This window comes from Gopherus flavomarginatus, chromosome 5 (assembly GCF_025201925.1).
Source record: "Gopherus flavomarginatus isolate rGopFla2 chromosome 5, rGopFla2.mat.asm, whole genome shotgun sequence".
In the NCBI taxonomy this organism is placed as follows: domain Eukaryota; kingdom Metazoa; phylum Chordata; order Testudines; family Testudinidae; genus Gopherus; species Gopherus flavomarginatus.
Window position 1 is genome coordinate 19,438,755 of NC_066621.1, and position 14,870 is coordinate 19,453,624.

At 45.2% G+C, this 14,870-nt stretch overlaps 1 protein-coding gene across 2 annotated transcripts; it reads right to left on the reverse strand.

Annotated features, from left to right (window-relative positions):
• Positions 1-656: 656 nt before the first annotated feature.
• Positions 657-13,107, reverse strand: TCP11 (t-complex 11). Of its 2 annotated transcripts, XM_050953049.1 has the most exons (10): positions 13,012-13,107; positions 12,613-12,764; positions 9,201-9,333; positions 7,467-7,587; positions 5,890-6,110; positions 4,715-4,851; positions 3,107-3,327; positions 2,462-2,646; positions 1,867-2,030; positions 657-1,124 (listed from the first exon to the last, which is right to left on the reverse strand). In XM_050953049.1, the coding sequence occupies exons 2-10, from the start codon at positions 12,752-12,754 to the stop codon at positions 895-897; spliced, it is 1,554 nt and encodes a 517-aa protein (XP_050809006.1). In that variant the 5' UTR covers positions 12,755-12,764; positions 13,012-13,107; the 3' UTR covers positions 657-894. The 2 variants fall into 2 exon arrangements, with proteins under 2 accessions (XP_050809006.1, XP_050809005.1); XM_050953048.1 differs by lacking the exons at positions 12,613-12,764; positions 13,012-13,107 and having other exon boundaries at positions 2,522-2,646; positions 9,201-9,322.
• Between the last annotated feature and the right edge of the window lie 1,763 nt (positions 13,108-14,870).

The following is a 14,870-nucleotide window of genomic DNA, read 5'->3' on the forward strand; positions in this document are numbered from 1 at the left end:
GAGTGGAGCGGCAGGACCATAACCTATGCATCCTTACACAGTTCAACTGCCAACTCCCTGCAACAAAGCTGCCAAAGCAATCCTTGCTGTACATCAATAGTTTGATGTTCTGTTACAGTTGTATCTTAATATCAAAGACCCTGGCAGCTCTGATAGCACAGTACTGCTCCAGTAGAAAGAAAGTTTTACTAATGCAGCTTCAACATATTAAATTCACTAGTATAAAGGAGATGGAGGAAAAGACCAACATTTAACAATGCATGTTAAAGTTTAGGAACTGGTTACAGTAGATTTGAACGCAAAAATACTAAATCCAAGGGCGATTAAACTGAGCTAGTGTAGATGGCACATATGAAGTAAACCAGATTTTAAAGTTAACACTGAAGTGTATCAGTTACATTAGAAAGTAAGCGCTGCCATTAACACAAAGCATCTTAATTGAATCCCCTCTCCCTGGATGAGACTAAGAGGGGTCTGAAAAGCAGGCTAAAACCCACAGTTAATGCCAAGGCAGGAAAAAAATCAGGGTTCAAATTCACAGGATGCATTGCAACATTATGAAATCCATCTAGGCTATCTTGCTATATTTATTCAATGTTTCACTGCCTCCCCAAGTAATAAGACCAACTAATGGCAGGTATGAAAAAAAAGGGCAATTTTTTTTTTAGTTTAAAGGTTTATTCAGACAAACTGGGAAGTGGCAGTTGGTATTTATGTAACTGTCCCCAGCAGCTATGGTGGTACAGCTGCAGAAGTGCTTTGGATGCTGCTGCACAGAACAGGACAGCTGTTTGGTTGTAAAGTCTGTTGCAGCCAACTAAAGCATGATTCTGAAAACTAGCTGAGTCCTCCTCCCCTCTGGCCCCAGTGCATGTGGTGCTTTCTGTGAGAGTTTTAGAAAGAATCTATTCCTGCTTTTGGCTCTGCCCCTGGGAGAACCACCTTTTTTAGAATTGCCAGGTAGTAGGGTCCATACACCTGCCTGTTGTGATGAATCATACTGCCAAACCTGTGACCAACTTCCAGCAGTTCTTCCTGAATTGGAGCAAGGCCTTTTGAGAGACTGCAAGAGTTCTGGGCACTAGGAGACAGATGAAGGCTGAGAAATGAATGGATCCGCTGCTCTGTAGGTATGAACAGAAAGGGAATGATAGGAGCAGTCAGTCAAAGGGAAGACTGAACACCTGACAATTTGAGACACTATCAGCTCAGCAGCATGGACATAGCTCTGGAGAGAACAGAAGGGAAATCATCCTGGTATTAAAAAAAACCTACAGTGTGTAGCAGATGTCAGAATGCAACATGGAATTTAAGATTGTGCTTAAATGCAATAACTGCAACAGCACAGATCAGTGGGGAAAGACTTCAAACCATTTGAAATAGCCTGGTAATTTATATATTACTATGGTGGGCTAGTGGATAGAGCACTGAACTGAGACTCAGGAGACCTGCATTCCAGTGCTGGCTCTGTAACAAAGTCACTGTGCCTGAGTTTCTCCATCTGTAAAATAGGGATGACACCAGCTTTGTAAAGTGCTTTGACATAGGTGGTATTGTCAGAGCTTTTCACTGCTTGATCATTATCATTTGATTTCTGGAGAAGGAGTGAGGATCTCACTCTAGGGCCACTAGGTACCCCCCCTTGTGGCAGTCTGAGCAAAGAGGCCAAAGACTGACCTTCCCTCTTACATCGGGTCCACCTTACATGGGGGAAGCTTGCATGGTGGTTACCTATGCTAGACCAGTCCTGGGAAAGGACTTCACTTTAGGGCTCTAAGGCCCAGCACAGACTGTAGATAAAGAGGTAGGGTGGCCTCATTTTTTAAGTAAAAAGCCAGCACATTAGACATTTACTCAGGAACTCACCAATTACACTCCGCACCGCATTGTCATCCTCTGCTATGCTCCTTATCTGGCCTTTGAGGGAAGCAGATTTGTCGCTGGTGAAAGCAGGGTAACCCAGTTGCAAGAGAGATTCACTAACTTCCTGGTGCACATGATTGCCGATGTCCAGCAAAGCTTCTCGAAACCTAAAATCAGAGGCATGTTCTATATTCTTGGGCTACTCCTCACCTTTGCTTCACACAGGGAGAGGGTCCCACAGCAGTGGAACAGTAGCAAATTCCCTCCAGAAAGCTGTAGCCAGGAACATAATGATGGCAACATGAGGCACAGACAACCAGCTGTAATCATTTGGTGTCCCATGAACTAAGCTGCCCTAGTGCTTGTTACTGTGATCAGAATGATCAGCAGCACTGGTTCCCCATTAACCAGTGAGTCACCACTTCTAGAGGATTAGTTCCCAGCTGGAAACTCCTCCCCCAGCCAGAAACCCTGGCCCCTATTTGGATTTTAACTATCCTCTGAGTTCCAGAGTGGATTCCTGCAGCTCTTTTTTCCCACCCAGCACCTGTCTACTCACTTGTCTCCCTCTGAAAAAGATAATGGTAAAGCAACCAACCTGGTGTGAGGGAGCCCTTCTAAGAGGGCCTTTGTTACCCGTTTCAGCCTATCTACAAACCCAGGCGAGCTCAACAAGGCGCTTCCACACACACTGCTGGACACTAGCAGGACTGCAGCTATGATTGTTAGCTGATTCACTTGCAACTGTACCTCCTGCAGCCGGGCTTGGTCCATCAACAGAGTCTGCAAAGAAAGATCAAATCCTCCTGTGGGCATGGGGAGAGCTGTGCTCACCAAGCAGGGAGATTCTCAAGCTGGTGAATCGCAACTGCCCGTCCTTTTCTGTATAGATAATGGGAGAGGGCTCCTCAATGGAGAAGGGTGTGAACCACTGATCAAACACACTCCCGGAAGCAGGAAAGGCCTTGTTTTGCAGGGGACCCAAGCTAACAGAAGAGGGGAAATAAGCCACAGGCTAGAAGCTTCCACTGCCAACAAGGGATAGGGGATCCAGCAGAGAGCTATTTTCTCCCCTTGCAGTCCTGTTGCCTGGCCCTGAGACAAAGCCAGCTCATGCTGTAGAGGTTGCATAGGATTCAGGGCCCAAGCACCTGTTTATTTCACTTGTACTTAAGGCCAGTTCTAACTGCCACATCAAAGTGGCAGAGCCGTCCTCCCTGGCTGATGAGAAGATTCCTCCTACCTCAGGGTATTTCTCTAGGCTTGGCTCCCAGCGGAGTAGATTCATGTATCCTTGGTTTAACACAGACATGGGACTTGGTATAGATGAGCTGCTGCTGACAGCCCCCAGTGAGAGTGGAGCAGGTGATCCACAGACCTCAGGATGGGATGGGGATGACAAAGGAGATGCAGAGACTTCCGCTGCTGCTTTGTGTAACCACTCAGTTGTGTGATCCAGGCTGTCTGGAATGGGATTATGGAGAGATGTTTGCGGTACGAATCAGACTCAGCAAATTGAATAGTGAAGGAACTGTTTTCACTCACTGTACTACACTACACTCTGAAGAGACAGTATGTCTCAGACTAGTCAGACAGCAGTGCTGGCCCCTGGTACTTTAGGAAGTGTCGGACTCATTCTCATAGGACACAGCCATGTCATTGTCAGGATAGTGATGCTGGCCCAGTAGTAGTGGGACTGGAGAGGCGCATGTTCAGGGCTGGTCTCAGCTAAGCTTTGTAATGTGCTAAGGGCTAGGAATTATTATTCCACATATGGTGAAACACCTCTAACAAAACCAGACCAGCTCTGCTGCAAGCCAGGTTGGTCTCTGTCTGGGATAGGTTGCCTCTGATTTATTCAGCAAGTTAAGCATCCACCAAAACCTTCTAGAAATGCTCTGCCAAGGGTGACTACAGGTCTGTTTAACATTTTGCCCTTTCCTCTGAGGATCTCAAAGCTTTAATTAATGAAATCTCACAACACTCCCTGCCATGGCTATTTTCTCCATATTATGCAAGAAGAAATTGAAGCAGATTAAATAACTTGCTCTCTTTTACAAGGCAAGTCTGTGAGAAAGTTGTGACTAGAACCCCAGTGTCCTGACTGCTCTAACAATCCATCCCCTGGTTAGAAGCACTTCTTAAATTTACATTTGACAGTTTTGCCTTTCCATCTTGTTACTAATACAAATTTGCATGAAAGACCCTTAACAGCTCTGTTTCTATCTGCTACTCCTCTTCATCCTGTACCTGCAGCTCTTATCTGCCACCAGCAGAATGTCTGCCCCATTGGCTGATGTCAAAACAGAAGACCAGTTTGAGCTGGGAAAGGAAGTAACTGGAGATGAACTAAGCAGCAGCTAATCCTATTTGCGTACATTATTCCACAGTAGTAAAGAGAGGAATATAACCAGTGTCCTATTAACAGAAATACGTGTTTCAAAATGAATGCTTAAAATTGTATGTGCACACCTTAAATGCTTGAGTAAGCTGTTAGGAAGACTGGTTTCTCCATAGGGCTGCTACAGCACAGCCATCTGACACAAGCCTCAACCACTCAATGTGCCAAGAGACCCGTGCCAAGGGTAAGCTCATGCTCCAAACCCACCAACCCTTGACTCCTCTGCTGAATCTGTCCCCTTGTGGGTGAGGGCTGTCTATCATGGAAAATGATATCCCTGCAGCCCCAGCGTAAGATTCCTTCCTCACCTGCTGAACTTTGAAAATATTAATGCACTTTGGACCTATGTCACCCTGCATTAGTGCTCAGTATTATTAATCCTTGTATAGGTATTCTTGATGATGACTCAGCACACCCCTGCACCTTCTCTCTCCTTCCCCACACACTCACTGGGCAGCTTGGCAAGGAGCTCCTGGAATTTCTTCTGCTCATATTGGACGGAGTGATCCTGCAGGTGGGGCCGCAGGCTCTGGATGGTAAAATTCACCATGTCCATTTTCATCAGGTCTAGCACCCGGAAAATCTCCCTGGGATGAATTAGAGGACAAAAAGGAGAAAGGATTACTCCAAATGTCTCACTGCAGTCAAATTGCCCCAGAGATCCAATCTTCAGTGCTGGGCATTCTAAGTGCAGAGGGAGTCAGTACTCACGGCCTGATCTCACCTGCAGCCCAATCCAGCCCCACACACTACGCAGTAACTTCCTTTTCATGCAGCCAGGACTTTTTAAAAATCTAGTTTTTGTGTTGGGGATCAGTACCAAATTGCATGCTCCAGAGACCATCCTACTTACCCTCAGAACTAGTACAACAGGGGCAGTGCAAGCTACTTCAGGGTTACTCGAGGCTGTCTCTACCCTGATCTAGAGAGAGCACCAGAAGGGTCAGAAGAGACCATGACCTCCCACAACAGTTATGTTCCACTGAAACAATGAAATTATCCAGAAGTGGGATAGGCTTATGAGTACAGAAGACCGGACATAGACCCAGCCTACAGATTCATTACTGCAAGAAGAGATCATGGGCTCACTGCACTCAGAACTAAATACAAGGTTTATTGCTGTGACTTAGGTTCTTCAGTCTCTCACACACAGAAATAATTAGTCATTTCTCCTTCACAGCATGAAGGGAAAGCAACTACTACTACTTTTAAACAGCTGGGGGGCACTCAGATGATATAGTGATAAGGCCATGTAAGAACAGAAGAGGAAATCAGGCACTATAGCTCATTCCCTTCTGATATGACTGTGATGGAGGGGTTGGGGTGGTGGTATTTAGAGCCAATTAGGATGGAAATTTTTGTGAAAGGGACCTACGTCCCCTACAAACTGGACTGAGCCTCAAGTTCATTTTGCACTGGACTTTCCATCCCATGAACAATAATTTAATCCAATTTTCATTATTCAGAAACTCAGTATCAGTGAGACAAGTTGAGGCTCAGTGTATCAGGAGTCTGGATGTGATATGATTATTGGGCAGGAGGCAGTAGATTTCCATGCTACAACAATCACTGATTGAGGATATGCTGGTTTATGGGAGGGCTACCCATGTCCCAGTGTTACCCACCTGAGCAGCTGAACTGGGTCTGTCACACCCTGTAGTCTCTGCACTTCCTCATCTCGGACAGGTGCACACAGCATCGCCATTGTACCTAAGATGTACATGGTGAGATTGGGGATGTCGAGAGCCCCATGCTCAGCCTCCTGTGTGATCAGCTCCATATCCAGGGCTTCTTCGATCTGGCCCCGCAGACGGCTGTGCCATGGCAGCAACAGTGACAGTATGGTCTTCCCCAAGGAGAAAGTCAAAGAGAGAAGAGTCTGGCTTTGTTCAAACCTAGGAATCCTACAGCTCACCAGGAGCTGCACAACAAGAATTAAAGTCTGGCCTTATAGGAATGAGGACTCACTCAGGTGACTACTAAGCACATTGAAACTTAGGAGCCACCATAGTATCTATAAGGAAATTTTTGTTCCTAACTGCTCCCTTAAGGGCATACACAGAAGATGCTATATGACCATATGTCAGCCCCTAACTAATGTGTGGTCCCTATTCTTTCCTTTATAGCAGGGATCCCTTTTAGTGCCCTGTGGGATGGCTTTCTGGGAAAGGAGCTGCCTCCCAGAACTAGAAACGGGTAGAGGTATGGGCCAGGTCAGGCAAGTATGTTAGATGCTGCTATGGGTTCTGCAGATAGGTATGGCTGTTCATTAGTTTTAAACATTTAGCTCCTATTCTAATAGGTTGTGTACATTGAAGACAGATGCTTATGTATGACTAGCCTTGGAGAGGGGTTTCTTTATATATAAACTTTCAGTTTACAGATAGAAGAGACTGTATGCACAGTCACTGTTGGCCTAGGGAAGATTTTCAGGCGAAGGCATTTTCTCACTTTACTTCATGCATGTCTCTCAGGCTTTTTTGTTTAAGAAGCCTTGTAACAACAAGTAAGGTTTTAATAAAATCAAGCCCATCTAATTCATTTTTAATTCAGGAAGTATGTGTTCAGTCTACAGTCCTATTAACAGACATCTTCTACCTTTCTTAGAACCCAAATCTGCTGTACTGAAGAGAGGGTTTGGGTCCACTGAGAAGGAATGATGGGGTTCAGTTGCAAGTTAAGGGAGAAGAGGTTGCCAAGTATTAATGAATGCAGCTATCCTTGGGGCAGGAAAGAGGGAATGTAAAAAGAAAGGAATATGTGGTAGTTGTCCTACCACCTGTGAGCCAGCCTTCTGCTGTCTGGTGAAAACCAGTGGGTCCAATACTAATGAGACCTACGCGGACCAGGACATTAGCTATCCTTAAGCAGAGTGTGTGTAGGCTCCTGCTCAAGAAATCACTGCATCAGTGTAGCACAGAGATTTAAGCAATATCTACAATCAGTTATGTCCATACTGATTGTTACACGGCTCCACTGGTTTCATACCTTTCAGGTGTAGCTGGTGTGTGTGGAACCCTGGGTCAAGGGGACAGTCTTACAGACAGGATCTAGAAGGTTGGGCCTAGTATTTACTCTTCCTCACTGTGAATTCCATTCTCTCATGCCTCCGGTATCATGTGTGGCCACAAGGCAAGGTTTAGATGTATGTCATTAACAGAGGCCTAGCTCTAAGGTGGCTGTCCTATCATGAACTACTCACCTCTTTAATCTCCTGCAGCAGTTGGATCACGTGTGTATACACTGGTGGACTAGCAGAGAGCTGTTCTTTCAGATTGTCCCAGAAAGCTTTGTGCAATGTCTCTTTCACTCGGCTTTCCAGGCTGAGTGGGGAGGGGGAACAAGTAACTATTATGAACATTCAGCCATCTCACACCTATCATTATGGAGGGGCTATGTCCCCACTTGGACCTCCCTGCATTTTCGTTGAACTTTTATTCTCATGTTGGAAGCAACGTCTCACCGCTCTCCTGCCTATGGGAACCTCTATCAACCTAAATTCCACAGTTCTCCCACATATGGTTCCTACCCAGCCATCTCTTTTCACCATAGCCAAACATTCTTCGGCCTTGTCTACGCTGGGGTTGGTGTGTAAGGTACGTGTACCTACACACCACAGTGAAAAGCAGGCTATGTCCATACTGCTCCATAGCTGCATGTGCAAACGAAAGGCTGCTGTAGCGGGGAAAAGTTCTGGCAAGGAGCAGCTACCGGAGTCTTTCCCTGCAGTGGGGAAAGGCTCCAGCAATGGGACATTGGGCAGCACTGTCTCACTGTGCAGCGAGCCATGTAGCTAGGGCCCTACCAATTTCACAGCTGTGAGAAACACAGCACGGACTGTGAAATAAGCCCTACCCCATGAAATTGGCTCCTACCTCCTGCTGGGCTGGGGAGGGGAAAGACTTATCCATCACCTGCACTGGCATTCTTGGGTGGAGTTCAGACCCACTTCCACCTCTGGGAACCTCCTGCAGCTACAGGAAGTTCCACCGTTGCTGCCTTCAGAGTCCAGCTCTGAAAGCAGCACAAAAGTGAGGGCTGCAACTGGCCCCTCAAATACCCTTTGGGTTGGGAAACTCCCCCCGCCCCCCCAGGTACAACAATATGAAATTTCAGATTTAAACATTTGAAAAGATGACATTTACCAATTTTCAAATCCTATAGCTGTGAAATTAACCATAATGAAACACAAATTTGGTTTCATTAAGTGTTCAGGCATGTATTTCCTCATCTAAGCAGCACTTCATCCCCTACACTGCTATTTATACCTATATTAGCAGGGCATACAGTGTGTTTACTCTACACATATATGGACATGTAGACAAACCTTAGTCTTACTTTTCTACCACATAGCAATAGTTCAGAGGCAGCTCCCCCGCTCCCCTTCAGAAGAATGTGATGTTTAGCCAGCCTGCAACAGATGCAGATAACTCCAAATCCTCCAACCACTGCTCTAATCCTCAGATCCCCCAACCACTACTCTCATCCTCAGAGAAGATCGACAGGACCATACAATATTTGCAGGATACCTTTCTACAGAGACCCTTTTTGTTCAGCACCAGGAAGGATACTCTGGTGGTTAAAGCATTCAGATAGAACTCAGGAAGTTTACAGCTACAAGGCAGGTTGCTGAGGGAAGATCTTTGCATCTTTTCTCCTTTGATTAATACTTAAGAAAAGGTCACTGTCTACACCTCTGAAAGCTCCATTAAACTCAAGGAAGACCAGATGTGGCATTCATCATAGTTCCAAGGGAAAAATAAACTTGAAAAAAAAACATAACATATAGCACCAAACCTCACTTTCTTTTCCTTTGTAGTTTCTACATACTTTCAACAGCCATAGCCCTCCAAATCCTCCCCTCCCCTATTTCCCATTCTAGCCATATAATCTGCAACCTCAGATAAGAGAAAAAACAAAGAGGAGTATAACGAACCTGTTTGGTGAGAAGCTGACCTCTTGCAACTTGAAGTCACGGTTCACCACAATCTCGTGTGCAATGGTCATTTTGGAAACTTCTTGTGCTGTTTCTAGTAATTCTGCCATGGAGAGAACTGGTGGAGGGCTGGCTGCAGAAAGGAAATTAACGAGACCTAGTGCTTTATCATGATCAACTACAGTCTTAGATCCAACATTCAATAAATCTAAAAGGTTTTACAAAATTTATATGGAAATGCAAACTCAATGAAAACCTCCGTACGTAGGGTGGGGTTAAAACATCCCCCTCAGAATATAAGGAACAACATTATGCTCCTAGCTGATGAAGAAATGCTGACACTGACCAAAGTAAAACTGATCAGTTTGGTTTCTATGTCTAAACAATGGAAGATTAAATTTTATTAATGGTCAAAAGCAAGGACCCAATCCTCTCCCAGTGAAGTCATTAACTAAACTTCCATTAATGTAAATGGAAGCAAGTTTGGATCTCAAAATTGAAAATATCACTCTGTGGTTATTGGTAACACCAATATAGGAAATAATTGTTCAAATTAAAAAGCAGCACAAGACAGCTCATTGAGTGAGCTGAATGAAAATGGATTGTATAAAAGCCTTATCAGTTCAGGCTTGGTCCTATTACTTTTTACATGTTCTCATACCTAGGCTTTAACCTCTGAATGACCTCCAGAATAATTATGCAACTACTTAATGTCTCTCTATCTTGTTCTGTGGTTATAATGAACAGTGAAACAAGTACAAGCCTTATAAGTTCTTTTAACAACATCCCTGCCAGTGTAAAGATACCAGGAAGACATGTATTCTGAAGAAGAATGTCACATTTTTTACCATTTGAAGAATAAATAAGTTAGATAAAAAGGAATTAGCACTCGTCCTCTCAAGTATCTTCAATATAGATCTCCCAATGCATGATAGATTTATTTTTCAGATGGGGTAACAAACTCAAAGAAGCTAAGTGTCTGAAAGCAAACTCTGAGTCAGTGGCAGAGCTGGAAGTAAAACTCGTATCTCCTGACTCCCTTGGTAGGGGATTAAACACTCCAGACACATTTTGGAAATATTAGCTGACGAACTACTGATTTTATACTGCAACAGTCATTTCAGAATCTCATGAAAATCATCAGTTGTGGGACTATTATCTAGGGTTTCTACATTCTAGAGCAACAGGAAAAATTACAGGTGAAATTCACTGATTAAATTATGGGAGAGATGTGGGGTGAAAATATGATGCTATGTGGCCTAGTTTAACAGCCAGAAATGGGAGAACAATTTACAAGTTGCAGGACACCAAAGACAGTACAGAATAGGAATGAGACAGCAAAGAGTCACATGTTGGAATTATAGATTCTAACAGTACTATAGGCTTGCCTTCATATCCTCCCATTGGGGGACTCACCCTCTTGTTATATTTTAAACCTTAGCCCCTCATTCTGCAATCTGGTCTGTGTACATAGCCTGAAATCAATGGGGCTATGCAAAGGCACATGGGTCTGCCTGCATGGAACAGATTGCAAGAGAGTGGTTTAGGATTGTAAGCACTTTGGGATAGGAAGTCTTTATTATAGGTCTGTACAGGGTGCTTAGCTCCACACCCTAACCTCAATCTGGTTGGGATCTCTAGGCCTACAATAATACAAATCAGGATTAATTAGCAGAGTTGATTAATCTTGTAACTATTTTAAGTTCCAAGGAGACCCAGAGTTTGACAAGAATGCTTGTTTATGCTATAGTTTAAATCTAAAATAATGAGAGAACTTAGAGCTAACTAGACAACCCATGCCAATGGAGCCTGCATCTGATAGATGTTTCCATGATGAAAGTATATCATCCATATACTGGATAACATTAGTAGTATGTATGAGGGGAAATAATTTAACCTAGAAAGTTCTTGACGAACAAGTGGAAAAGTGGATCAGGACACTAGTAGCTATATGAAAGATTAATACAGGATAATTTAGAAAGCTTGGTGCAGAGAACCTTCCTCAGCTAGGCAGAGAAACAGAAAAATTGCTAAATGAGTTTGAATTGATTAGTCCACACCAAAGCAAGGTGAAGTAGTATATACCATGACTGGTCTAGAAGGGGGTATGGTAAAATGACAGGTCCCCTTTCTGAACAGATTACAATCTAAATTAGACAAGAGGGTTGTGTGAAGAAAGGCTAGTATCAGGTTGTATGCTATGAAATGATGTCAGTCATATAAAGCCCAGTCCTGCAAAGAATCATATACATTTGCATTCTTACTGGCCTGAGTAAGTCAGTGGAACTATACCTAAGTACCAAGTCCCTAGCTAGCTTAAATCTTTGTTGGATAAGAACAACTAAAGACACCTAGGCTGCAGGAAGTGAACATTTGAAGTTTTTTCTGATTTTAGTTCCACTGAACTGTGTAATGGAATTTAGTGATCTTTTAGATGGGGAATTCTTAAGATGCACCACCGTTTGTCCAAGTAGATGAATGTACGGAAAATGATATATAACCTCTCCAAAAGTTACAATTCAACTCATCTGAGAAAGAATTCAAGCTGTGAACAGACAAACCCTGTTTCATAGTTTTGATGTGAGCCCCTCTGTGCTTTCATACCAGATAAAGCCCCCTCTTTTTGTATCATGTGAAATAAGAGCGACATCTAGTGACCATGTCGTTTATTGAAAGCTGTACAAGGCAGAGAAGTTCACAGTTTAGACACACTACAGTTAAGAGTCACAATGAGGTACAAGATTCTACTGCTGAATTCTGACTAATTTAAAAAAAAAATCACTTAATGGTGGAACATGAAAGAGGTTTAGTGGAAACATGCTCTAAAGAAGCCTTTGAAGAAACAGATAAAGGCACTTTGGGGAACAAAGTGAGAGAGGAATATTTAGTACAGTTGATGGGATGTGTAAGACTGATCTGGGGTGATCTTTGCAAAAAATTGTGATGTCTGTTCCCCCTCCTCCTCGGTTAGCAGTGGGATGGGATGTGGAGCCTAGGATTCCATGTCACCAGGTTAAGAAGGTTAACAGAACGGTTAAAGATTTGTATGTTTTCTGCCCCATAGCGCCATCTCAACACACTATGCACGAGGTCCAGTCATAACATTATTAAATGTTAAAAAAGAGCCATTACAGAACTTAGTCAAAAAACAGGTCAGCAATGGTTCACGCTGCCAAGAGCAGTTGTATAGTCTCCACATTTGAGGCAGAGACTGGACATCTCTCAGCGCTAGTTTAGTAAAAATCACCCCTGCCTGGAAACAGTGAGATGGCATGACCCCACTACAGGTCCCTTCCAAACCCAAGGGCTCTCTTTCAAACCTCTCCCCGAAGCCCTGTCATCCCTGGTTGCACTGAACCGTGTGAGGACGGTAGAGACCGGACTTTTCTAGCATGATTGGAGGTGGACGTACACGTTGGCAGCTGTGGTGGGCAGAGGCTGGGCACGTCCCCATCATGGCTCTCCTGGGCCTGCCTCGCTTTCCTGGGCCTACAGGGCACGCTCCCTGGGTCACTGCAGTCACTGGGCGGTGTCTCCTCTCCAGGGTGAGGCATCTTGTTCCTCCTGCAGGTCGAGAGGAGACAGAGGGTTACAAAGGGCGGGAGCGGAGAAGGCACCACGGCCCCAAGCCGGCCACGCCTCTAGTCAAGGGAGGGGGCTGTGAGCTGAGTCAGGCCGGGCCTGTGAGGGCAGTGGGGAGCCTGGGCACGAGGCAAGGGGGATAGGGCAGGGCGGAGGAAGACCCCAGGGCGGGGGAGGGGGCGTCCAACGACTCCTTGCCTCAGCGAGGGGTGGAGAAGCGGCCCCTCACTTTCCCCAGAGGGTCCGCGCGGTGGTGAAGGGGGGAGGGGCGGACCGGGCGGGGGAGGGGGCCGGCCTGGATCGGGCGGTGGTGACGGGACAGGGAGCCGCCCGACCGCGCTCGAGGCCCCTCACGGAACTATTGCTGCCGTTGGTTCAGTGAGCGTCCGCTCCCAGCTTCAAACAGGGCCGAACCAACTGCCAGCGCGTGGGGGGGGAGACTCGATCTCTTTACACCAGTGGGGGTTGTAGACGGTTCCCAGGGAGATTTCTCCCCCTCGTGGCGCCGACGAGACCAAAGCCACCGTGTTTTATTTCGTTGAGATCCTGTTCTGAATGAGGTTTTATAATCCGCCCACCCCCGCTTCTCTGTTAGAAATGGGCTGCTCCGTATCTTGACAAGCCCTTTTCAGGACTGAACCAACCCTAGAGAAATGGGGATGAGCCTAGCACACAAACTCGCCTCCATTTAAGAGCCGCCTCAGGGAGCCAGCTCTCGTGCTAAGAGATAAAGCGTGATTTACCCTTGGATAATGGCGCGATAGTTAGTCCAGCACTACGCTCCCGTTGGAACTATATTTTTCTTATAACATCCCCCTCTAGCCAAATGGAATGCTCCAAAGAGTGGCTCGGTCCACAGACTTACGTGGACTCTACCATCCAATAGAGGAGGAGGTAGACAGATGAAGGGAATAGTCAACTAGAGCAAAGGCGGGGGGACCTCCCTAGGAATTTAGCTGTAGAGTTGCATGATCCTTTGAGGAGTTATTGATTGTAGGCCCTGCTCTATTTATAGGTGCCTTCATAGTAATTTATTTTTAAAAGTGCCTGGTAGGATCCCTTCCCCTTCTGACTGGATGGGCCATGTAAATTAATAGCTGCAGGTTGGCAGCATGTGTGGTTGTTCACACCCCAGAAGGTGCTATGATGCTAGGGAAGGCATAGGGCTGATTGCAAAGTAAGTCAGGCACATGGGAGATAGTAATGTTTAGTGATCAAAGCAGGGATTGACTGAACTAGGCCTCCTAGCTGGCAAAGAGGGGGCTTTAGGGGAGTTAGGACACTTGGGTTCTGTTCCCACCATTGGAGGTTTCTAGGAGAGTGAGGAATCCTGGGTTCTGGTTCTTGTGAAAAGTGGAGGTGGGATGAATTGAACGTGAAGTGGTACAGAACTATAGTAATAAGCATGTTGGAAACCTATAGGAGGATAAAGATTTTAAAATTATTATTTACAGTGTAGTGGTGCCTGAGAGCCCTAGTCAGGAATCAGGATGCCAGGTGTTGTACAAGCAGAGTGAAAAGGATGATCCTTGCCCTGAAGAGCCTGCAATCAAAGTAAATCCTTTTTCTTTTCTTTTGCAGAAGAGGGGTGGGGGAGGAAGGAAGGTGCACAGATTCATCCATTGTTCACTTGATGGCTTACTGGAGAGGAATAATTTTGTTAATTTATGTTGGTGCCTGCGCTTTCTTGCCTTTTCCTTCCAGACTATGTTTATTGTGATTGTTTGAGCACTATCTTGATCTCTGAACAGTTTATAAAACTCAGTACAAACTATTCCATCCAAAAATTAAAACTGTGCTGTTTTCCGTGTACTGCATTGGTTAAGCAATGTGAAAACTAACCTCTATAACAACTACACAGGGGAAGGGATAGCTCAGTGGTTTGAGCATTGGCCTGCTAAACCCAGGGTTGTGAGTTCAATCCTTAGGGGGCCATTTAGGGAACTGGGATAAAAATCTGTCTGGTGATTGTTTCCCCTTTGAGCAGGGGGTTGGACTAGATGACCTCTTGAGGTCCCTTCCAACCCTGATATTCTATGATACACAACCTTGTCCCATCAATCTGCTCACTCCCCATACCCTCAGGAA

Bases quoted from the DNA above. Each gene is read 5' to 3' on its own strand.
- TCP11 (XM_050953049.1), bottom strand. From the start codon at position 12,754: ATGCCTCACCCTGGAGAGGAGACACCGCCCAGTGACTGCAGTGACCCA. The intron at 6,111-7,466 runs GTGAGTAGTTCA...TCCTTGGGGAAG, and splicing joins TGCTGCAGGAGATTAAAGAG to ACCATACTGTCACTGTTGCT. The intron at 3,328-4,714 runs GTGAGTGTGTGG...ATCCCATTCCAG, and splicing joins GCTCCTTGCCAAGCTGCCCA to ACAGCCTGGATCACACAACT.